The sequence below is a fragment of the Eschscholzia californica genome, unplaced genomic scaffold, assembly GCF_041429995.1.
Source record: "Eschscholzia californica isolate CP2 unplaced genomic scaffold, dmEscCali1.0.p SCAF_4, whole genome shotgun sequence".
Lineage (NCBI taxonomy): Eukaryota > Viridiplantae > Streptophyta > Magnoliopsida > Ranunculales > Papaveraceae > Eschscholzia > Eschscholzia californica.
In genome coordinates, this window is record NW_028238461.1 from 6,950,251 (window position 1) to 6,974,033 (window position 23,783).

Genomic DNA, 23,783 nt, shown 5'->3' on the forward strand with positions numbered 1-23,783 from the left:
TTGGCCGCTACAATGGTGTACTCCAAAACTTTTTCAAGAGCCAAGTACTTGTGTGTTACAGTAGTAAAAGCTCACAAGGAAACAGCAGAATCCTTCTCAAGTAAGACCTGGTTACTAGATAAGAGCCACAAACAGTGCTCTATTTATGTGGTTATATCAGCAGAAAGGGACGTTATACATTTATAATTACAATTTAGAACTACAGAATTTTCGTTTTGCAGAAGATTTAGCAGAAACATTTTCTTGCTTCAAGCTAAAAGGTATTGCTAAGAGAAGCCTGAATCGTGTTCAAACCGACAAAAGGGTCAGATTGATCCGAGATGGATACTTCCAAACAAACAAAATGAAGTTCAATACAGGAACCTAGGTCCCTGCCTAAATACTTCCATTACATGCAAGAGAACTAATTTTGATAGATGGAAATCATGACAAGAAAACCAAGTTTTACCTAGTTACACGTCAGAAAATGAAAAGGAAGTTTGGTTTCGACAAACATACACAACAATCACAGATATAATTTCCAGAAACGATCATTTTAAGGGAAGGCGTAAGTTCAGCACCTGCTAACCTCCTCCTCCGGAATGCATGCTTCAATTTCTGGCATCTTACGCTTTCCACATGATTCTTTAAGAATTGAAATTTCCTTGTTAAACCCAACTAGTTTTTCATCTAGTAAATCGACCTTCTCCCTATTTGCTTTAAACTTGTTAACCCACTTAAGTTCGACCTCCTTGACCATTTCTTCAATTACGCAACGCTGCATATTCTCTTCTTCTTCACGCTCCAAGCGATACCTTTCATATTCCGCGTTACTTAGAACAAGACCACCACTACCCGGAACATCCTTGTAGAGTGGTTCTTCATGATGTGGATAACGTTCTCTGTACTCGCTGAAACTTCGTCTTGTTTCCTTCAAAGCCTTCCTGTAATCTTCTACTAGATTGCTCAAAAGTTGGATTTCACGATCACGCTTATAAATCTCCATATTTCTTTTTTCTGATTCCTCATATCTGGTTTTCTGCAAATTGGCAATAAAACTTTCCCGCTGTTGCAGTTCAGCCACTAACATTTCCTGGTGCATTTGGGCATTCATTATGGCATGCTCTTTCTCCGCATGAACCATTTTAGCTTTAGTCATCCAGCTACCCATTTGTTCCATGCAAACATCAAAGTCTGATCCTTTGTCCCAAGAGTCATTGCTCCGCATCCTCTTATTCTGATCGCTAAAAGAATGATGCCGAATATCTTCATCGGGGCTTAGCTCCCTCTTGCAAGCATTTCCAAACATAGATGATGTGCCCGCTACATTCATATTGTTATTGGATCTGGTCTCAAGGTGATCCCCGTTAGAGTTATCAAGAACCTGCATCGATGGGCTATAAGGAATATTAGAATTCCCTATTGCTTGGAAAAGGTCGGTAGAACTTATCCTCTCCAAAGTAGCACCCTTTGAAGAAAAGTCATATATTTCTTCCTCGTGTTCCTCTTCTTTAACTTGACACTCATCCTCATCCAAACTGTTAACATTATTCAAATTACAGCGTTGTAGGTGATGTTCATTAAAACTATTCTTCCCATTGAACAGCCAATGTGAAGGACCATCAGTTCCTTTACATTCCTCTAAGTCCATGTCATCTTCATGGACATCTTCCCTGGATTGCTGATCGTTTTCGTTCATGTCATGCCCTAACGTCAACTCAATATGCTGATGCTCCATCTGTTCCCCCTGAATATCTTCCATACTCTTTGTTCTCATATCCACATTGTCTTCTTCATCTTCATCCTCTAGAGAAACCTCAATTGGGCGTTCCTCTATAAGTAGCTCAGGCCGCTGCGACTTTATTAACTGCTGCAAATGTGAAGCATAATAGCAAGAACCTAACAGAGTTCCCTGCATCAATTCCTTCTCTACCATAAACCAGATCACTCCAGGCCAATCAACCCTATGCGGTTGCCCCTCCTTGATATATCGAGTCCATGTTAACACTTCATCTGGCATCATCCACATATCCTCGTGAAGAAGAATCCAATTTGACATGAACCCGTCCAGAAACGAAATCGATTCTTCACATAACATTTCTCGATCCATCTCCAAAGCTTCTGGTTGATTAACCTTTTCTTTCCTTGCAGGGGGGAGTTTGAGGGCTCGAGCAAGATCAGCTCGGTTAACCCTGATCCGTAAATCATTAACACAGCTAGAGCGTTGTCCAGAGTTATAGTTAACAATAAGCGAAGCAAGTAAATCAAATCGAATTTCTTTATCGAATTCCATGTGAGCAAAGTCCCATAACCCTAAGGATTTGAAGAGTTTTTCGTGCTTAGAGAAATTTAGGGTTTTGGATGGAACAAAAGGAATTGGTTGTAAATTCTTTCTAATAGACTGAAGCTTCTTCTCAAGTGCAGCTTTCTGTTTTTTGTTTAAGATTTTCTTTCTAGTTGGAGCTTTTTTAGGGCCTGCTGGAGCAGGGTTTTCAAGTACAAGGTCCCTTTTAGGGCTATTGTGCTCACTAGGAGAAATTGGGATTGCAATTTCTTCTGTTTCTTGAACATCAACTATCGAGGAAACAGGATTTACAGAAACAACATCCAGCATTGGTACATCATGAGGAGATGAAGTAGCAAGAGGAGAGAGAGATATACCGTCTGATTGTTCGTCCACTTGTTTCTTTTCCTTCTCTTCTTCATCATCACTGCGATCAGCATGACCTAGATCTCCATCTAGGGTTTCAGATTGTTGAGGTTTCTCCTTTTCTTCATCTAATATCATCTTATCACTTAGATTCAGCAATTCTTCTCCATGAATCGAATTACCAGTATTCTCTTTAGTAGGAGTGGAATCAACTTCAATAACTTTCGGATTAGGGTTTTGGATCGGTAAACTCAAATCTTCAGAAATCTGCAAATCATCGTCGCCTTCTTCGGTGTTGTTATTGTTGACTTCGTTTTCATTAATGATTTTAGGGTTTTGAACGTCCGACTGGTCTTCCTTGTTGTTAAAGTCATCTTCTTTGATGAAAATAGGGTTTTGAATCTGCAAACCAACATCATCGTCAACTTGTTTGTTGACGACTTGTTCTTCCTCGACGATTTTGGGATTTTGTATGTGCAGATCGTCTTCATCATCAATGATCTGAGGGTTTTGATTATGAAGTTTTGGATCTTGGATAGTATTAGGGTTTTCAGAGAGGGTTATAATGTCTTCTTTGTCCATATCCACTGGAAGTGAACGTGGAAGACGAGACGATTTTCTGGACTTCTTCTTGGGCATAAAGAGAGAGAGAGAGAAATGAACGATCGCGGTGTAATAGTAAAAGAGTCAATATTTCCAGCTCAGTATTTTTCTTCCTCTTTAAAGAAATTAAGAGGGAGGAAGGTGAGTCTGTAAAGAGAAACCGCACTTTGTTTAGACAAATTTCTCTCTCTCTCTCTCTCTCTCTAAAAGTTGAATAGTTGCCCCTTCTAAAGGTACCCTCCCTATCTAGTGGTGTTCAAAAAGCCGGGTTGCGGGCCGGGCCCATAACCCGAGCTGGAATAGCCCCGGGTCGGGTCGGTCCGGTCTCGGGTTGCCTAAACCTATGCCCTAGCCCGGAACCGTGACTTGACCCAGGCCTATCTGGGCCGGACCAAACCCGAGTTTGACCAGGCTAATCTGTTTTTTTTTTTTTCTATTTTTAATAGTATGAAATTCAATTAAAACTTAACTAATTTTAAAAGTAAATTAAAAAGAAATATTACAAATATAAAACTATTTGTAATAGAACTTACTTAAAAAAAAAAAAAACTTATCACGTAATATTAAAGTAATGACTATTTACCTAAAAAAAATTGAACTTACCTAATACCAAAAGTAAATTAAAACAAAATGGAACTTACTTTAAAAATTTATAGTATTTATTAAAAATTTCTTCTCTTGCTCGAAAAGAAAAGATTTTCTGGAACTTACACAAAAATGGTTCAATGAAACTTACCTATATTTTTTTATATTCTCTAACTTAAAAGGAAAAGATTTTTTAAACTTACATAAGGATATGAATCCTTAACATAAATATAAATATTTCTTTCTAACTCAACAACTTACCTAAATTTATTTTTAGATAACATTTTTTAAAGCTTACCAAAAATTTCTTATCCAACTTAAGTTTGTTATATTTTCTAAATAGGATATAAATTATTAGGAGGAATATAAATATTTAAAGAAAGAAGGAAAAATAGAAAAAGGAACAAGAAAAAAAACAAGTTGTCGGGCTCAACCCGAGTTTTCCCGGACCGGGCCTAGCCCATCGGGCCCAAAATAGAGGCCTAGTCCGGGAGAGAATCCGGGTTGACCTGGCCCGTTTTCCGTACGGGCCGGTCCTGGGCCCAACCCGGGCCGACCCGACCTTCTGAGCACCTCTATGACCCTATCTATTAGAACATCAATGGGACACTCAATTTCTAGAGTGTTAACGTATGACTTTTTAGAATTTTTATTAAAAAATCATCTCTAATGAGACACTTTGTTAGGCACTCTATTATAACGTGGACACATTTATTATAGAGTGTGTAGAGAGAGAAGCTCTAAAACTAAAGTGTTTATTTGAGACTCTCTAAGTACCACTTTAAAATTTAAACTAACATAAACTTTTTCTTTTCAACTACTTTATCCCTATTCAATTTAAGGGTAACATGTGTATAAAGAAAAGAGATTTTAGAGATCTCCATTGGAAACCAAAAAAAAATTAGAATGTCTCTATATTGACACTTAAAAAATAGAATCTTTATTTGACACTTGACAACTAGATTTTAGAGTTTTTGTTAGAGTGTCCCATTGGAGATGCTCTTACAAGCGGGTTACTTTGGGAAAATTGACAAGTACTCAGGTTTTCCAACGAGAGACGTTGACCTTTGTACATGACCATTCAAACATGAAACAACGTATTTGGAAACATTTACATACCTCATTAAAAAATTGGGTTATTTCTTAAATGCACCTTAGTTTATGACTAACTTCCTGTCAAGTTCCGTAGTTTATCGAAAATACCCAGATGACATTTTTCTACTTTTCTATCGATTGACTGTTAACTTTTTTATATTTTCTAGAAGTTCCCTCTTTTTAATTCTTTGACATCAACTCTTTTTTTCCTCTCAAAACTTTATCTCTTCGTCATCTTTTTCTTTTTCTTTTTCTTTTTCTTTTTCTTCCTAAATTTTCTCTCTAGAACTTCAAAATCACCCCCTTTCTGAAGATCTAATCCCCACTTGTGTTTCATGTCAATTCTATAGAGATAAATCTTTGTGTCACCATCTTTATCCATTCATTGGAGAATCATCTGCAGAATCTTAGTTAATTAGGAGAGAGAAAGAGAAATAAATGTAGGACGAGAAAGAAAAAGAATGAGAAAGACAGCTTCTGAAAGAGAAAGAGGGAGTTTTCGAGAGAGAGAGGGAGAGTTGATGTGAAAGAATTAAAAGTAGAGTATTTTTCGAAAGTCGTAAAAAAAATTAACAGTTAATGGACGGAAAAGTAGAAAACAGTCATCTGTGTATTTTTGAGCCATCAAGGGTGGATTCGGCAGAGCTTTACCACCTAAGATGAACTTTAATCAAAGTGATTGTTGGGAGGTCGACATGAGTCTCTTAGGCACCTTTAGTCCAACATTGTCCCGGAGGTAAGAGAAGAAGTTGTTCTGAGTCAACTTTTTTCCTGAACCCTACATGAGTCTTGAAAACAAAGTAGGGAAGTTTGCGGAACTCAACTCGGCACCTTGAACTTTGCTCTCCTCGAGGCAAGCGCTGTGGTGGATTCGAGTAAGATCTGATCATGAGCCCTGCTTTATCGGATAGATGAGGTAGGGGAGACCTGCAGAAGTCAACTCAACATCTCGAGCTTCGTTTTGCCCGAGAAAATGACAATTACACGGAAAGCCAGACAGTGCGAAAGATCTACTTTTCATATATCAACTAGATATTATCGTCTAATAACCATAAGACGTGGCTCTCTCAAGATGGTGGCTTCCACATCGTGTCATCTCAGTCGGTGCTTTGTCATCACTCTCCAATCTATATAAGCATGTTAAGTTTGCCTTTAAAAGGGGAACGATTTTTCACACTCATTAAAGTACCATTTCTTTAACTTGCAACACTTGACTAACTTGAGAGTTTACAAGATCAAATTTTTAAGAGATATCTGGAAAAACCACTTCCATCCTCAATAAGAAGTGTGTAATGTTTTATATATTGTGGGGATGTGAGATATAAAGAGATGTTCTTTTTATAAATACATCATTGTCTTCATCCACAATCTATTAGGGGTGTACATTTAGTATCCGAACCGACCAAACCAATCCGATCCAAACATATTGGGCGGTTTCGACACCGATCCAATGGCTACCGGGATTGGTTTGGATACTAAAATATGAAAAGCGAGTGGTTTGGTTCGGTCTATGAATTTGTTTGACGGATAACCGAATAAACCAAACCAAACCATTTATTATTACTTTCTATATATTATATATGTGAGAATATATGATTCAATTGTTTATCATTTTTTTTTCTCATCCTCGAATGTTGATAAACTATGTCGAATTAATCAAGTACATGTAGATTTAAGGGTTTGTGAGATATTACTATTTTTTAACACGTTCTAAGTATAAATGTAGCTAGTTTTAAAGTTGAAAATTCGAATGTTTGTTCTTGGAAAAAATTTGATCTTTGGTTCGCTTATTGCATAAACCATGAACGGATTGGTTAGGATTGAAATTTAGAATAATCGAACCCTTTGGATTGGACTATGGATAGGCTCAAAAAGTCGGCACTCCTACAATCCACATCTTCATCTTTTTCTCCACCCTAACAGTCACAACCACTAACTACCGTGATACCATCTCTTTCTCCTCTCACTCACCTCATTTTGTCCACAACAAGAAAAATTTTGATCGTCGTTAGAGAGAAGAAAGTAAATTAAACAATTAAAAAATTAAACTTTGTTTTGAAGTCTCCTAAGAAAGTCATCTTCCTACGGCAATAGTCAAATTGAATGTAACATTTCTTTAAAAAAATTATTTTCTACCGTAAAAAGAAATATAATGTTCAAACACCAATTTCAAGTAGATAAAAAATCATTATGCCTAAAAATTTATCCCATTGAGGGCTTCTAAAATCAACAAAGAATTGATGTTTCCTTTGTACAAAGTTTTCTCCTTTTCTTTTTTGTCTTGTGGAAAATAATAACAATTGAAAGTGAGACAATAAGTTCATCTTAACCAAGAAAAAGAAAATACAAAAAAAAATAAAATAACCATAATCCCACTAACAGGACCCAAATAAACTCTAAAATCATGAATCCACGTGTCAGCTTACCGTCATAAAAGGTTTGGGTAGAGAAACATATCACATGAGTGCGCACGTTAGAATTACACCTTGATTTCCCAAACACCAATTATTTCCCTGCTCCCATATTCAGTTAAGTGGTCGGTCGTCCTCCTCCGTACAATTTAGGTTATCAGTTGGAGTAGTGTTATTGTTGTTGTTGTTCATCTTCTTTAGATTTTGGTGTTCATAAACTTGCCTTAATCTCTCTATCTCCTTCTTCAATGCTTCTTGATGAGCTGCATTTATCCAAATAACAATTCTTGAACTTCACCTCAATTAGAAATTTCTTACCCTTCAAATAAAATTATAAGTTTTTGTCGTCCAATTACTACGTAAGTTTCTTGAACTACTGCATCGAACCAAACAAAAAAACATGCAACTCCATATACTAATTACAAAACCAACTTAAACCCAATGTTCAAATTAAAGGTTAAGGTCTAGAACAAAAAGAAAGAAGACAAGGATAATACATATATCTAAGATACTGCAGAGACCTATATGTTAAATCCTAGTTCATAATTCTGATACCATAAGACGAGCAATTCTAGAACATACTAAAATTCAATGGCTAGTACAGACTTACACGAAAATCGACGATCTCCAGTTTTGAGTCAACTATCTTTCTCTCTTAATGAATGTTTTCACCCTAGATAGACGATAGATTCATATTCAGGTTTGGGGTATGGTATGTTCTGATTTCTGTCATATTTCTATTAAAATATCTTCGTTTCGTGGTTGAATTATTAGAAAGAAAATTGTGAATGTTATACAAGGTCCTCTAGGTTTAGCAGGAACATATACATACCCAACAAGGGTATGGTTATAGACATATAATTCTCAAATAACTTCATAATTCAAGCACAATATACATTTTATTTTCATTAACACAATTAAGGAGTTAATATAATCAAGAAACATACCATCTTTGAAAATCTTATCTTGAGCGAGGGCCGCAATTCTTTGCTTTAAAGCACTATTATCGACATTTAGCACTAATCGTTGGTGGTCTAGATATGCAACTCGAGGAGATAAAACTGATACTTCAGTCTGATAGCATACGCAATAAAAAAAAATATATTAGCACTTTAAACACAAACCAAATGTTTATTTAATGAGATTGGAAGTAGATTTAGTTAATTTCATACCTGCAATGAGGTTACACTCCTTTCTAGCTCTGATATGTACTGTAATTTCCTTACTCTTGATCTTTGAGCGGATTGTCGATTCGCCAAAATTCTAATAATTTAGGAAAAAAAAAACCAATTTGCATGCTAATTACACAATAAAAATTGTAAATACACGTAAATTTTTATGGTTTTTATTTTTTGAATTGTCAGCGCCTCGAATCCTTGACCTGGAAGACTAAAAATCTCTTACCACTCCAACTAGTAAGGTCTATTGATATTAATAATTTCTTAGATTATATTTGTGAGTAATTGAATTAATGTTCATAAAAGATAGAGATGATTGGAAGTAGAATTTGTACCTCTTAACCCTCTTCGGATCAATAATTGTGTCAACATTGACATTAGAAGGTGAAGGAGTTTGTGGGTCTTCTAAATTGCATGAACTTTCTTCCTCCCCTGGTTCATTCTTAAGTTGTTGTTGTTGATCGGAGGGCGTAGGTTTGTCATCATTAATGCTATTATGATCGGATGGTGTAGAAGGATTTGAATTTGATAAATTTTGTGGTAAAGTATTTGATGAAATATCATCAGAAAACATTGACATAAGTTGTTCATCATCTAATTTATCAAATTCAAAATTCCCTGGTTTAGTATTTGTAGTAGTAGTTGTAGATGATTCTTCAAGAATTAATGGTGCTTCAAGAAATGCAATTGAATCACTTGCTGATCTTCTATGGGTACCCCTTTTTATTGATGAAAAATCAAGAAATTCATCTACCCATGAAGGTTGTTGATTAGTATTTGTTGATATCAAATTACCCATTGATGGCATTCTCTGTTGATGAAAATTTGGCCAATTTTGATTCATATTTGGAGCTTTTGGTGGTAATTGTGCCATTTCTCTCCCTATCTCTCTCTATATGAGAGAAATGAAAGTATAGAGATTAGAAATTAGAGACAGACAGAGAGACAGAGAGAGAGAGGAAATGAAGAATTTGATAAACTAGAAAAACAAACCAAGAAAAACTAGCTTCTTGTTATAGTCTGAAAAATGATAAAATAGAAAGAAGAATAAACTAACACAACAAACTTCATCACCAATTCTTCATTCCACTTCAAATAACTTGGAAACTTGTTTGTAGTTTTGATGATGTAAGCATTTATCTCTCTAACTTTCTCTTTCTAAATTTGGGAGAGGGAAAGGGGTTCACATGGGAGATTTTAGGACAGCTAGAGACAGCTGGGTAAGGAGGTTGTGTCACAACGGTTTTACTCGAAAGCTGAAGTAGTTTAATAACTAGAGGATTCAGACACCACGTGCCAATGTTGTTGATTGCCCCTCTCTCTCTCACCCTCTTTTGTGATTCTCTTTTCAATTAGAGAGAGAAACTACACTATACATTCAATATGATATACACACTACCCTATCCCATTGGATATAACATAGGGGTGGGATTTTGGCTCCAAAACTCGAAACCCGCTCACGACCGTCTGAGACCAAAGGGTCTGTCCATTCGATGTCTGAATCAGTCCGCATCCGCCCGACCTCAAGAATTTAAGCGGATGGACACGGACATAGATCTTTACCCGGTGATCCGATTGAGTCTGCCTGCTTATATAGTCCGCCAGACAGCTTATATAGTCTGCCTAACCACTTATTTAGTTCGTCCGACCGAATCCGTCCATATCCGTCCATTTATCCACCGTTATACCCGTCCGCCTATATGATTGATTTTAAGTCTTTAGATTTGTAGAGTTAGTTACAACCGTTAGATTTCAAGAGTAAAAATATAAAACCCTAGAAATCACTTTTCTTAATCTTGTCTTCGCCTCTCTACTTCTCTAGTCTCTCTCTCTCTCTCCTCCAAAATCTCAATATCTCATCAGTAACCCAAGAATCCACAATACACCGATCGTAATCCATGAGAAGAAGAATCGAACTGATAGTAATCCATAAGAAATCTCAATGATTACCTTTAATTTTGTATCATTTACTTTTTGGAATTGTAAAGTGGGAGTTTAGAAAATTGTATTTAGCTACTAAAGAGTTTTAATTTCGAATAAAAATTTCTTTATTTGTTCACTAGTGACCGGTGTCCGACCAACCGATACCCGGTTTGCCCGACTATAAAAATGGTCACAGACGGGCACTTTTTTGAGAGAAACATGAAATGTCCGTCCGTTTTGTCCGGATGTCCGAGTGAACACTTAGGATTTGTGTCCGTTCCGCCCGGACCGGTTGAGTTTGTGTCCGTTTTTCGCGCGTCCGGATCGATTCCCACCCCTAATATAATGTATCACTGATTGATTGTCTTATGGTATTTAATATCACAAATGCACAATTTTATCGTCACTCCCTTGAATGAGACTCTGAATCAATTAATTTTGTGATAGTTTCACATCGTTTGTGAGAGTGTCTGGAACTCGGACTATAAGTGAGCACCCAGACTTAGTAAGTGTAGAGTTCTTTCGGTGTGGAACAAAATTTCACACCACGGTAGGCGGTGACTAAGTGAAGACAAAATCGTACATGTGAGGGGTTCACGTGTCGCTGCCTACTCTAATGGGTAGGGCGAATTGCGTTTCTTCACAATGTCGAGGTCGTTTTGAGTGGACTCGTGAAGCATTCGTCAACAAATTCCGTACATACTTAGATCTGGAGTGCATAAAGCGGAAACAACATCGATAATTACTAGAATTTGGGGCGTCATATACTCAATTTATATTTATCAATCATTTGTTCAAAGGAAAAGTGATGGTGGCGAGGAAGGGGGATAATGGTACCAATAGGTGTGATTAAGTGTTAGTGGGAATACATGGAAGAATGTCTCCTTGTAAAGATGAGGAAATAGTGAGACAGTGGGTATTGTGAGATGAGATCATGAGAGAGGGATGAGCTGTGAAAAGGAAGGAGTTTGATAGTGCTGTATCCTCCCCATCCCCATGTGAACAATTTGCACGTCCCTTACCCAGTTACCCCCACCTTTCTTTGCTTTGTCTTCAAACCTGTCCTTCTCTCTTTTTAGACTCACATGCCCAGAATATCACTATGTTTCTTGGTAGCTTCCATAGCCCTCACTTTCTCCTCTCTCTGTAAACTTACTTTATGTGTTTTTATTCTTCTTACTCTAAACAGTGAAGCATGTTTTGAAGGGCGCAATACAATGATTGGACAAAAAAAAATTATGTTAGTGTTTTGACGTAGGATTGTTAAGTAGGTTTCTGAACCAATAACACTTATTTTCAAAATTGTCAAAAAAAAAAATTTGAAATGATGACGCTGATCGATTTTTGAAAATAAACACTTTGGAAAAATAAGAATATTTTTCGGAGTAGAAAATTTTAAAAAAGAAATGTCAATTTCAACTAATTTTCCAGAATGCAAAATTCTAAAGGAAACAAGTCATCCTTATTTTCTTCTTCATTATCTCTAACCACCAACTATGGCCACCACTTCCAACTCCGACCACCACCATTTCTCTCTTATTTTTTTTCTTCTTCTCACCTTCTAATAAATTAAACTACAACCTCTATTTATCTTTTTTCTCTCTGCTCCCTCTTTCCTCTTCTCTCTCTAGTCTTCTCTTTTTCTCTCTCTCTCTATCTAATTAGGCGAAAGGGAGGATCGCTTCGCCAAAAAAATTAGAGAGAGAACAGAAGGGAGAAAAAGAGAGAGGAAAAGAGAGACGTGAGAGAGAAAGGGAGATGGAGATAAAAAAACAATGGTGGAAAGTGGTGGGTGGAAGAAAAAGATTCGAAAAAATTAAAGGTTGTCGACAATGGTTGCCTGTAAGCGACCATAACCGGAGTAGAGAAAAAAATAGTGGTTGAGTTGGAGGAACACAAGAAAAGGCAAAAAGAGATCAATCAAAAGTATTTCTCCAAAACCATTAGAAAATAAGTCAACTAAACTTAATCAATTTTTGGCAAAGTCTTTGCATCCGAAAAATATTTTTCTTTTCCCAAAACGTTTGCAATTCTTAAATATGCTTGACTCCACAGAAAGACTCGTAAAAATATGATCAAATTTTTTTTTAGGTCGGTGTTTTGGGGAAATAAGAAAATTTTCCGGGGTACAAAGTTTTAGGTGGAAACAAAAAAAAAATATTGTTTACTCCAAACACTACTCACTTTTAATGTCTTCTCATTTTCTTCTTTCTCCATCTTCTGTTCCCACCACAACCAACTCTGGCGATCATTAACTCTGACGGCACCTCCAAGACTAACTCTGACTATCATATCTCTTCCTCTCTCTTCGTTCCTCTCTATTTTTTATCTTCTCTCTTTCCCTCTCTTTCTACTCTCTTCCATGTTACAGTGAAGGTGTTTTTCCAGACGAAGGGTCGTCTGGAAAATCAGATGAGGTTGTTCTGGTGCCACGAAACGAAGCTTCGTCTAGTAGAACTAGACTGAATCCGACAAAGGGACCATTCCCTTCGCCAAAATTTAGAGAGAGAGAGAGAGAGAGATAGAGAAGGTGAGAAGATAATGAAGTGGCCGGTGATTTAAAAGGTGTGTTTGGCAAATGTTATTTGAGTTTTTCACTTTTTTTTCTCCGGAAACTATTCTTGTTTCCCCAAACATCGACCTTTTTCTAAAGATAAATTTGTTTTGTTTGACCAATTGGGAAGACATATATGTCCATCCCACTTACATTGTCACATTTTAAAACATTGATCAATTGTATTGTATATGACCTAAACAACATCCATTATAGATGAACTACCCAACTTTCATATGCATAAACCAAAACAACCTTTTTTCCATAGTTATTGTCATTGTTTAGGTATCACTACATTACACGAGTAGCGGTACGAAAGGAAAAAGTGGAACCGAGTTATGATATGAGTTTCCATTAAGAAGATAATCAATAACAAAAAAAACAGAACTACTCATTCGCATTTATGTCACGATTAAACTCTGTAATTTCATATTAATCTTCAACAATCACAATTACTCAAACACTTAAAAGTTAACAAGAAAAAACCCTTTTTCTTACTTGAATTCAGACGGATCATCATTTTTGGGCACCAGAGAGGAACTTCCAGCAACTGCAACTGATACATCTTTACCCAAATTCCCCAAATGGGAGTTGGTTCGATAATCTTTTTCAATAATAAATTCAGCAGGGAAATTGAGTAATGCTTTAGAACCTCTCATTCTAAATGCTGCTTTATCATAAGCTAATGCAGCTTCTTCAGCCGTGTCAAAAGTTCCTAACCAAACTCTTGCTCCCTGTCTTGCTGAATCTCGAATTTCGGCTGCAAATTTCCCCCACGGACGACGTCTAACTCCTCTATAATGCTTCTTACTAATTTGTGGAGTTGGTTCTATCGTTTTTCGGGTTTGAGTATTTCTTCTGATGTTTTTGTTAGTGTTCGTGTTTGTGTTTATGACCATAGCTTCGTTTAGGACTTCGAATAGAACCATATCTTGTGAATCATTTTCATTGAGAGGAAAATCAGTTTCTATAGTTAATTCTGAATTTGATGATGAACCTTGTGAAGAAGGAAAAATGGGTTGTAGCTTCTCTCCCATCATTCCTTTGTTTTCAATGTTTATGAGATTTGGGGGAAAGGAGAAGGTGAGAGAAAGAGAGGTTTTGGTTGAAGGTTTTCCCTTGTGTTTTTTTTTGTTTTTATAGTTTTTCGGTTTTTATTGGAGGGAGATTTTGTTTGACTGGTTATACTATATTTGCGACTCTTAGATTACATATTACCAATATGTCCTTCTGTTTCCCTAAATTTTTATACTGTATGAAAATTAATTTCGATGAAAATAGGTTTTATCGCGACATTCCAACTTATTATGGAATAAATCTTCATCCAACATCCCTACGATTCAAATTCATTTTAGATTCATAAAGCTAATAAGTTAGTAAAACCAAAAACTAGTTGATTGAAAATTACCAATACTAATTGTATCAGCAACATGGTGAATGAGGTTTGCTCCCAGATAAAATTCTAGCAGTCTCTATTAGCTTAAAAAACATTATTTTTTTACAAAAAAAATTACAACAACTTTGACAACATTCGCGATGAACAATTCAAATGTAAACACTGTAAGAAGTGAAAATGATCATGCATGCTTCTTCGACTCTTTCTTAAAAGTATCATCGAAATTGTTGTTTGTTGCAATTCAGTGGATAAAATAGTCTTAAATCCAGTGAAGTAACAATATCATCTTCTAAACGAAAGTATTCCATGACTAAAAATATTGTAATTTGTGTTGGAAGCAATTCTGTAATTTCCTTTCAATTTTAGGGCAAATAATTAGATCCATTTTATGTCAGCAGCAGGGTGATTATGTTGACTGGTGGTAGGTCCTCCTCACAAAAAGAAATACCCAAACTTGACTTGAACTACCTGAACGTGCGACCGAAATCGTCCGGATGCATCTTTAAGAGAGACGGTCAAAATTGAGTCCTAGGTTTGACTTATGTGATTACATGTCTATTAGTATGTGCTTGAGTGCTTCATACGTGGAGTCGACACTTTTGACTATGCCAACTAGGATAAACAACACAAAGTGGCTCTGAGGTGGTCTATGTTCTTTAACTGAATATTGGTCAAGTTCGACCAAATCAACAAGTTAACAAATTGACTAGAGGAGTTACACGTAAGTAGTCTTTCGCTAGGTGGATCAGACTGTATTTTGCCACCTAAGTCCTAACATGGGACGTCGGCTCTGACATAGAAGCAAGCAAAAAGGTGAATTCGACATTGAAGTAAGAATCTTGTTTTGGTCTCGGAACACTAAAGAGAGGTCTGCATAAGTCAACTTAGCAACTTAAGCCCTACTCTCCATCTGCAGGCAAGAGAGAAGAAGGATCTGAAACAGCTTCACAACCTGAGCCCTGCTCTGTCCAGAGGCTCAAATTAGAGAGATTTTTAGAGTTTTTATTGAGTCTCACATTAGAGATGCGCCAAGAAAAGATTGATGAACTGAAACAACGAGGACGCAGTTTCTCTATTTTCCTTTCAACATCTCTTCCTGCTCTAACTCAACAAGACAACGACTACCACACAGCAAGATAAAAACATTAAATTTTCAAATAATAATAACAGTAAGTGATCTGTTATAAATAATTTTCCATTACATCCAGTAATACGACTTACTGATTTTACATCAAAATTCGTATTCCCTTCATTAATTCATACCTAAACAGAACTGTTTTATGCTGTGAACTACTAAACATTAAGAATAACGGGTAGATGAATATATGTAGTTTTTTCAAGAAGAGAGGAAATCAATTGTTTGTTCCAAAGCTGAGGTTTTCTTACTTGCGAGCTTCGACCTTCTTTTGTTCTTTGGCTACAGAAAATTCGTATATATTTTTAGTTTCTAAGATGTAAAAATTTGTAGCAGACATAGAAAAGAGATTATAAGTTTAGGTCATATATACCAGCTTTTTCTTCTTCTCGCTTCTTAGCAGCCTCTGCCCTCTGTTGTCGTATCAAGGCCAAGCGGTCTGCAAGAGCATGACAAAAATAAGAAATAATTACACAATTAACGTGAAGATCCATTAAGAGGTTCCTGAAATCAGCACAAAAGAGATGAAGGTGAGATTTGTTTCTCTTTACTACTACATATCTTACTCCCAACGCCCATCTGAAATGGTTAACTTACATTGATTCAAAATGTTTGTGTTTCTCTGACTCGTGATGTCTGACTCATTTGAATGGCCTATAGGTCCATTTGAATCAGACATAAAATAAGTCTGAATGAAGACTCGTTGTTCGAAGTAACTTTGTCTCTAACTAAGTTTAGTCAAACTGATACAATTCAGACAAGTTACATTTAGACAATGAGAAGCAAACAAAAGAAGGGGTGAAGTCTTCAATCAAGAATCTCTGATGACGAAACAGGCAGTACTAAGCGTGCTAGTTACTCCTGTGTGAGGTCGTGCTCAGGGTATGTAACCCGATCAAAGTCCGGAGGGAGTATATATATACATGAAATTTATGAGATGTTTGTAGCAGTCATAAGTTATTGCCCAAAGGGGAGATCATACTGTTAAGGGGAGATCGGTAACTACGATAACAGGCGGTGGTAGTATTATGATGGTTCAATTTGCCAGTGGAAATACAATTACACATTCTTTACCAGGTCAACCAACGCATCATTTAATTAAATGGAAATACAGGAAGGATTAGGGGTTTTAAGTTACGCTCCATAATCTTACCTAAATCTTTTTTTGCTTGTTCCGTTTTCCCCTGTTCCTGGAGCTTCATATAACGCTCGTGGGCTTTCTGTTTTTCTATCTCCTCTCTGCATATAAATAACTAGAAAGCATATAAAAAGAACTGAACTTTGAAGTTAGAGATATCAAAGGAGGACTTGTAAGAACTTCACAAACCTTTCACGTCTTGAGAGTTCAGTTGTTTTCTCGATCTGCAAAATGAGAATTGCATAAACAATACAAGACAAGAGGTCAGGCTCCAAGAACAAAACAAGATGCACACTAGGAGATGTCTATGTTTGGATTCAGAACAAAAGAATATATATATATATATATATACAACGTCAACGCTTACTAGAGTATTATCTTTAAAAAAAAAAAAAAAAAAAAAAAAGATCAACAAACTATCTGCCTCAAATAAATGGAGTTAATTTTGTTTTTCACAATACTCAGAGTAGTGCTATTTAAGATGTAATTAGTCAATATCTGTTTCGGCCCAAAGTCATATTTGATACTGAACTTGACTAAGAAACTATAGACTAATAATTGGATAAAGGGAAAAGATAAGACAACAACTTGGCTGATACATGGCTGACATACCACCGGACACCGGTTCAGTTGGTCAGATTGATATGAAATATGACTTGGTGTCTAGTATATCGTATCAGGCACTAGCTGTACCCAGTATATTCCTGTTTCTAATACAAGGAAGAAAAGATTAACATATTCTTCCAGCTCTGCTGCAAATTGGAAATTCAGAACATGTGAAACTATGATTCTTGTAATCTCATTCACAAATTATTTCCTAGAGTGACTCCAACTCGTGATTATAGCTTCATGTTGAAAAAATTATGTTATCCAACTTGCATCAACATCTCTAGCTTATAATGAAAGAAACACATTCCAACTTAAATCAACATCTCTAGCTTATGATGAAAGAAACAAATTTCCAACTTACATCAACATCTCTAGCTTTCAGATTCTTCTGTTTTACCAAATTGGGATTCTGAATCTCAATTACACCCTGTGTTCCTTTCCGCTTCTGCACCAAAAAATATCGATTATGAATAGAAACCGCTTATTATATGTTTATGTAGTCAGTAAATTCATCAAGGCAATAGTCGGCAAGATTGTTTCATCAATGCCATTAGCTATTACACAAACAAGGGGTGGAATTATCTAAGAATCCTGTTGAACCTAATGTCTCAGGCACCTACTGATGCAGCTCTTCATCACGGACACCATTCCCATAAAAATGACATTTTCTTAACCTTCTAATCTTATCAAAACTTTATGGATTAATCATTGTTAGTTACCAAGTTCAACAACAATGTTTGTCACCAGGCTATGCTCAGATATTTGATGTAATAATGGCGGCAAGGTGGTTTATAGTAATTACCAGTCAGCATCTCAGAAAAGTCTGAAGCACAAGTTTACTTGCCAATAGATATGAAAACAAGACAAAAGGGGAGATGAAACTTAAGAAGTTTTGGAAATACAAGTACCAACCTCAGTTTCTTCTTCAGACTCCTCTCCAGATTCGGTTTCATATTCTTCTTCGACCTCTTCAGCTTCTTCCTGATAGTGTTAACGAGATCAGTTTATCATAGTCAGTCAGAGAAAAATCAAGGAGATAGGGAAACGCAAGATAATTTACTTTAGCTAGTAAAGCTAAAAATTAAGAATCCGCTGTTGTTGTGTAAAACTATCACCAAGGATCTCAAAACTTTGACTAGGCAGTACTTTAACCAATCAGTTAAGGAAACAAAAACAAGAGAGGGGCCAGAACTTTGCTATGAATACTGAAACAATCAATCAATCCATAGTAGGGCCACTCATTAGGAGATACATCTCCAGCATGAACAACTCCAGTTCAAAATAGATCAAATGCAGAAACAAGATTTTACATCGGCATTCGGCACTTCAAAATAGAGTCGGGGCCTTGAATCATGAAATATACTACTCAAGGATCAACGTATTCCAAAGAACCTTTTTATCGAAATCACCAACTTTATCCAAATATGCTCAACCAATGACTGACAAACTAAAAAAAATCTAACTTACTAGTAAGAAAAGGAATTTTCTTCTCAACACAAGAAATAAAGATCACAACACAGTGGGAGATCGAGACTGAAAAATTAACCAAAAACTGATGTTTTCAACAATTAAAGTAGCATCAACAAATAAACTATTGTGGGTGAAAATGGCAATTCTACTATGCCAAAACTGAACTAAAAGCATAGCAATACATACAATATTAGGTATCTGAAATAACTGAATACATACTTTGAACTTGAAGGCTATAATCTTCTACAAATAAAACTGATATTAATTTACTTTTTTTGAACTAATATTCATTTATCAAGAGATGCACGATAAACGTACTTGTCTAAAGGTGCGAGGACGAGCAGAGGTACCGGCAACTGCAAATAACTCAAAGCATCAAACGAGATTTGTGAGTCAAGCATATTCTAATATTGCAGAACGTGAAGAAGCTTAATTCAACTGTGATTTATTGATATGCAATTTCAACTAACATGCATTTATCAAGATCCTATGAAGTTTGTAGACGGTAAACTCAAGGTCAAAACCAATCAGTAATGAGTGGAGATATCCTGTATATTATTTACTTGATCATGACATTTTTCTTTGTTCATGTGGGACTATTTTCACGCACTCCCTCAGGTGTAGCATTTTTTTTATCCTAACAAGCGTCTTTCTTTTCAATGACGTGGAGCAATTAGACATATCACGTGTTACATACCTCTCTTATACCATCACAACTAGCATTTATCTCGTGACAAAGTTAGCGACTTTGTCACGAAAATCTTTGCTCTACAACTACCATCACAATTTGCAACGAAAAAAAGTACCATCACAAAGATATCTTGGACCGTAAGGGCCATATAAAGACCCTTAAGGTCATTCAATGAGGTAGAAAGACCATGTAGTCCTGACTCTAGTCCTCTACCTTATTTGTACCCTAGTTCAATAAATCATCGATTTTCACTTCTACCAGAAACGAACCGGCCTCAATAAATGAACTAGCTAAGCAATTTTGGGTGATCAAGCTAACTTAAAAGCAGTCTTTTACAGAATCAGGGGTATTTTCTAAAACTTTAAACAAGAACGCCGAAAATAACATTGGGTGTAACAAGAAATTAGACTGATGTGACTCAATAAAGGAAATGATATTAAATCTGAAAAGATAGGAGGAGATAGATTGCTAGATAAGGCTTACGCATCTCTTCAGGAGTGGAAAAGTGTCTCCGACCCGTAGGCTTGCCCTTGAACTTCCCTCTTCCCATCTCGTTTTCCTAAGCCAAAGATTCAACTCCAAAAATATGAAATTGGTCTTTGAAGAAGTTCCTTCTACCTCTTTCTCTCGAATCAGAAACCCTAAACCCTAGAATAGAGAGTCCCCTATGGATCGTTTGTTGCTTTCCTATTGTGAGGAAGTAAGGGTGGGGTTTTGGTCCGGAAATCCGGAATCTGACAACAACCGTCCGAGTTCGAAGGGTCTGTGACCGTCCGATGCCCGAATCGATCCGTACACCGCCCGACCGAAAGAGCTTAAGCGGACGGATGCGGACATGCGTTCTTACCCAGTGATCCGACCGTGTCCGTCCGCTTATATAGTCCGCTCGACCGAACCCTTCCATACCCGTTCATTTATCCTACCCGTTCTATCCACCCGCCAATATGATTGATTTTAACCTTTTAGATCTGTAGGGTTAGCTACAATCGTTAGATTTCAAGGGTAAAAATATGTAACTTTAGAAATCATGTTTCTTAATATTGTCTTCGCTTCTCTACTTCTATAGTCTCCCTCTCCTCCATAATCTCAATATCTCATCAGTAACCCTAAAATCTACAATACACCGATCGTAATCCATGAGAAATCTCAATGATTAGCTTTTAATTTTGTATTCATTTACTTTTTGGAATTGTAAAGTGCAAGTTTAGAAAGTTGTATTTAGCTACGAAGCAATGTTAATTTCGAATAAAAATTTCTTTATTTGTTCATTAGTGACTGGCGCCCGACCGAAAGATACCCAGTTTGCCCGACTATTTAAACGGTCACGGACGAGCACTTTGTTTGAGAAAAATCCGAAATGTTAGCCTGTTTTGTCTGGATGCCCCAGTGGACACTTAGGACTTGTGCCCATTCCGTCCGGACCGATTGAGTTAGTGTCTGTTTCCCGCTCGTCCGGACCGATTCCCACCCCTATGAGGAAGGATGTACCTGAGTTTCAATAAGCTCGTAAGGCTTCGGATATAATTGTGCGTTCTTTTACAAAGGAGTTATGGCAAAGGGGTGATGGGCTTGAAGCACAAAATGAAATGGAAATGGGACTTTGGGGCCAGCCTGGTACATAATCCAAAGGACGTCCTGAATCGACGATAGATGCAGGGGCTTCTTGATTTTTATCATCTCTTTTAAATCCATCGTTCGCTTTGTATTGTTTTCCCTGCATAAAATTCCTATCTCTTGCACTCGTGATCGTAACTTTCATTTTTAAATGATTACAATACTTTCCTCGAGTTGTGTTCCTTAAGTACGACTTACACTTAAACAAAACCTTGGTAGCTTAGTGCGTTAACATATGAATTATACTAACTATAGGGAAAAAGTTCCTTCCCTGTTCTTGCTAAACAAAGAAGATGTCGATTTGTTTGTTCATCTTGAATTGTTGCCTCTGCAGTTTTTCAATGATAGTATATGCGGAACAAGACTTGAATTGTCATTTACGTGCGTAGTCATGGCTTGAGATACCAGGGTTTATTTGGCTGTGGAAGTTTACTTATTCATTTTGGGGGCATGCGAAACAGGGCTTATTACGCTGTCTGTTTTCAGGGCTTACCGTGTTAATGTGTTTCGTGGTGCTTGCGGAGCAAGGCTTTGATTCCTTCGAAAAGGAATTTCTACTTGTTTCTGTTTTATGTCGGGTTGCGGTCTTAGCAGTTTTATCTTTGGCTAGAAGGAATTTTGGTTTATTTGGTTATTGGGTTATCGCTTGAGCTATCCGGACTTATAATTTATTGGGTTATCGCTTGAGCTATCCGGACTTATAATTTATTTGTTTGTCCGGTTACCGCGTTTGGGGCATCCGGGCTTACAATTTATTTAGTTGTTGGGTTATCGCTTAGACTATCCGGACTTACAATTTACTTGGTTGTTGAGTTATTGCTTGAGCTATCAGGGTTGATAATTTATTTAGTTGTCAGGTTATCCCCTGGGTTGTTTGGACTTACAATTTTTTGGATGTCGGGTTATCGATTGGGCTATCTGGACTTACAATTTATTTATTTGTCGGATTACCGCTTGAGTTATCCGGACGTACATTTTATTTGATTGTTGGGTTATCGTTTGGGCTATCGTGGCTTACAATTTATTTGGTTGACGGGTTATCGCTTGGGATATCTAGACTTGTAACTGCTGTATTGTGGTCGAATATTTTATAACTGTTGTTCTTTCTCTCTCTAAAACTCAGTCTGCCACATTATCTCGACCTGAATTGGCCTGGAGTTGTGGGGGGTCATTTTATAAAGCCGCGGCTTGCGGAATAAAGAAAATTCTCTGGGGAATAAAGACTTTTCTTAAAACTAGTCAAATAAGATTGACTTTTATGTTTCTTTTTATTGTTAAGGGACTTCTAATTTTTGCGAGTTCTCCTCCATCTCATCATCACCTCTCTCTACCACCTCATCTTCACGACATCTCATCATCTTCTCCGGCGAAGGTCGCCGGCCGGTCAATTTTCCGACCGGCGACCTTCAAACATAAAAAAAAAATTAAATTAAATTTTTTTTCTCTCTCCAATTATTTTTTTTTGGATTTTTGAGTCTAGGGTCCAAAAATAGGGGGGGCAATTAGTCATATATCCATTCCTAAATCAATAAATAATATAAAACCAAAATAAATAAAAAATGTAAAATAAGTCCAAAAATTCATTTTTTGGTGGGCTCCATGCATCAATTCAGTTATTTTCTCCCATTATTGCCCTTTTGTAAATATATTCTAACCCAAAGTAAACCAAAGGTTTCTTGTGGTTGAGTTAAGAAGTTTATTCTTTCCATAAATTTTAAGAAACAAATTTATGGTGTATATTTATTGCCAATATTTATTTCCAAAGTAAATATTTGCTAAATTCATTCTCAATATTTATTTCCAAAATTTATAGTTGTCAAGACCAACATATCAAATCAGTAGTTTTTGTCCTAAAAAACGAGATTTCATTCTCTCTCTATGGTCTTACAATATTTTTATCTCTACAAATTATTTTGTCTTGAAAATTATTATGAAGATTATATATATTTTGATTAAATTTCGAATCTTCTTAAAACATTTATTTAGTTCTAACAACATACTTAATTGTAATATTTTTATGATTTTTTTTTCGTAAGAAAAGAAGTTGAACTTCCCATCACCGCAATCTTCTTGTCATAAAAAACATAATGTAAACTGATATTTATTTGCTGACATTTTCAGTATTTTTCTAACATTTTATTAATTCTATTAGCATAATATGTGTGCCATGTGTTATGAATTAGTTAGAGTAAGTGAATAAAAGTTTGATTATTTTTCTAGCATCTTATTGATCCTAACGACATTCTTAGATATAACAGAAATTTGAAATTGTTTATAGCATTTTACTGATTTTAAAAACACAATTATATACTTACACTAGAAAATACTTCTAAGTTTTCAAAACAACTTATGTGATGAATCGGCCTAACAACAACATAATAACGTATCAAATGTTTTTTGACTTACTTACATTATGTTAACTAAAATTTGAACATTTCTTTAGCATTTCCTTATTCTCCTGTATTACTTAAATTAGAATAACAACATTTTAAACTTTTTCTTTTAGAATTTTCTTTATGCTTATATATAACATATGTTTTGAGTTGTTAAATTAAAACATTTTTTAATATTTTCTAGCATTTTATTGAGTTTAACAACATAATTATATATAACATGTGTTATTACTTGTTAGAGCAAGTGAACAAAAGTTTGATGATTTATCTAGCATTTTATTGATTCCAACAACACACTTAGGGATAACATGTTAATTAAGTTACTTAGTTTAGATTAACAAAAATTTCAAATTCTTTCA

The 23,783-nt window shown here is 36.0% G+C and overlaps 4 protein-coding genes across 5 annotated transcripts; all 4 read right to left on the reverse strand.

The window, feature by feature from the left end:
• Positions 1–330: 330 nt before the first annotated feature.
• On the reverse strand, positions 331–3,470 carry LOC147542127 (uncharacterized). Its single transcript, XM_086673457.1, has one exon. It carries the CDS (start codon positions 3,266–3,268, stop codon positions 554–556), a length of 2,715 nt encoding a protein of 904 aa, XP_086529583.1. The 5' UTR covers positions 3,269–3,470; the 3' UTR covers positions 331–553.
• Positions 3,471–7,160: 3,690 nt separating this feature from the next.
• LOC147542128 (basic leucine zipper 34-like) lies at positions 7,161–9,851 on the reverse strand. Of its 2 annotated transcripts, none has more exons than XR_015223638.1 (4): positions 8,837–9,375; positions 8,496–8,586; positions 7,795–8,397; positions 7,161–7,678 (listed from the first exon to the last, which is right to left on the reverse strand). XR_015223638.1 is itself a non-coding variant. In XM_086636159.1 (4 exons), exons 1-4 carry the CDS (start codon positions 9,373–9,375, stop codon positions 7,438–7,440), a joined length of 906 nt encoding a protein of 301 aa, XP_086492285.1. In that variant the 5' UTR covers positions 9,376–9,851; the 3' UTR covers positions 7,161–7,437. The 2 variants fall into 2 exon arrangements, 1 of the variants encoding a protein (XP_086492285.1); XM_086636159.1 differs by having other exon boundaries at positions 7,161–7,586; positions 8,271–8,397; positions 8,837–9,851.
• A 3,621-nt stretch (positions 9,852–13,472) lies between these two features.
• On the reverse strand, positions 13,473–14,015 carry LOC147542129 (pathogenesis-related genes transcriptional activator PTI5-like). The gene has a single exon (XM_086632660.1). It carries the CDS (start codon positions 14,013–14,015, stop codon positions 13,473–13,475), a length of 543 nt encoding a protein of 180 aa, XP_086488786.1.
• A 1,496-nt stretch (positions 14,016–15,511) lies between these two features.
• LOC147542130 (uncharacterized) lies at positions 15,512–21,055 on the reverse strand. The gene is made up of 9 exons (XM_086633844.1): positions 20,886–21,055; positions 19,901–20,104; positions 19,045–19,082; positions 18,169–18,237; positions 17,618–17,701; positions 16,837–16,871; positions 16,663–16,748; positions 15,883–15,948; positions 15,512–15,791 (listed from the first exon to the last, which is right to left on the reverse strand). The coding sequence occupies exons 2-9, from the start codon at positions 19,965–19,967 to the stop codon at positions 15,757–15,759; spliced, it is 480 nt and encodes a 159-aa protein (XP_086489970.1). The 5' UTR covers positions 19,968–20,104; positions 20,886–21,055; the 3' UTR covers positions 15,512–15,756.
• Positions 21,056–23,783: the final 2,728 nt, after the last annotated feature.

Coding starts and splice junctions, on each gene's coding strand:
- LOC147542127 (XM_086673457.1), bottom strand. CDS start 3,268: ATGCCCAAGAAGAAGTCCAGAAAATCGTCTCGTCTTCCACGTTCACTT.
- LOC147542128 (XM_086636159.1), bottom strand. CDS start 9,375: ATGGCACAATTACCACCAAAAGCTCCAAATATGAATCAAAATTGGCCA. Junction 8,398..8,495: donor GGAGTGTAACCTCATTGCAG/GTATGAAATTAA, acceptor GTATGCTATCAG/ACTGAAGTATCAGTTTTATC. Junction 7,587..8,270: donor AGATAAGATTTTCAAAGATG/GTATGTTTCTTG, acceptor GGATAAATGCAG/CTCATCAAGAAGCATTGAAG.
- LOC147542129 (XM_086632660.1), bottom strand. CDS start 14,015: ATGGGAGAGAAGCTACAACCCATTTTTCCTTCTTCACAAGGTTCATCA.
- LOC147542130 (XM_086633844.1), bottom strand. CDS start 19,967: ATGGGAAGAGGGAAGTTCAAGGGCAAGCCTACGGGTCGGAGACACTTT. Junction 15,949..16,662: donor ACAAGCAAAAAAAGATTTAG/GTAAGATTATGG, acceptor ATGCTCTTGCAG/ACCGCTTGGCCTTGATACGA. Junction 15,792..15,882: donor GCGAGAAGAAGAAAAAGCTG/GTATATATGACC, acceptor AATTTTCTGTAG/CCAAAGAACAAAAGAAGGTC.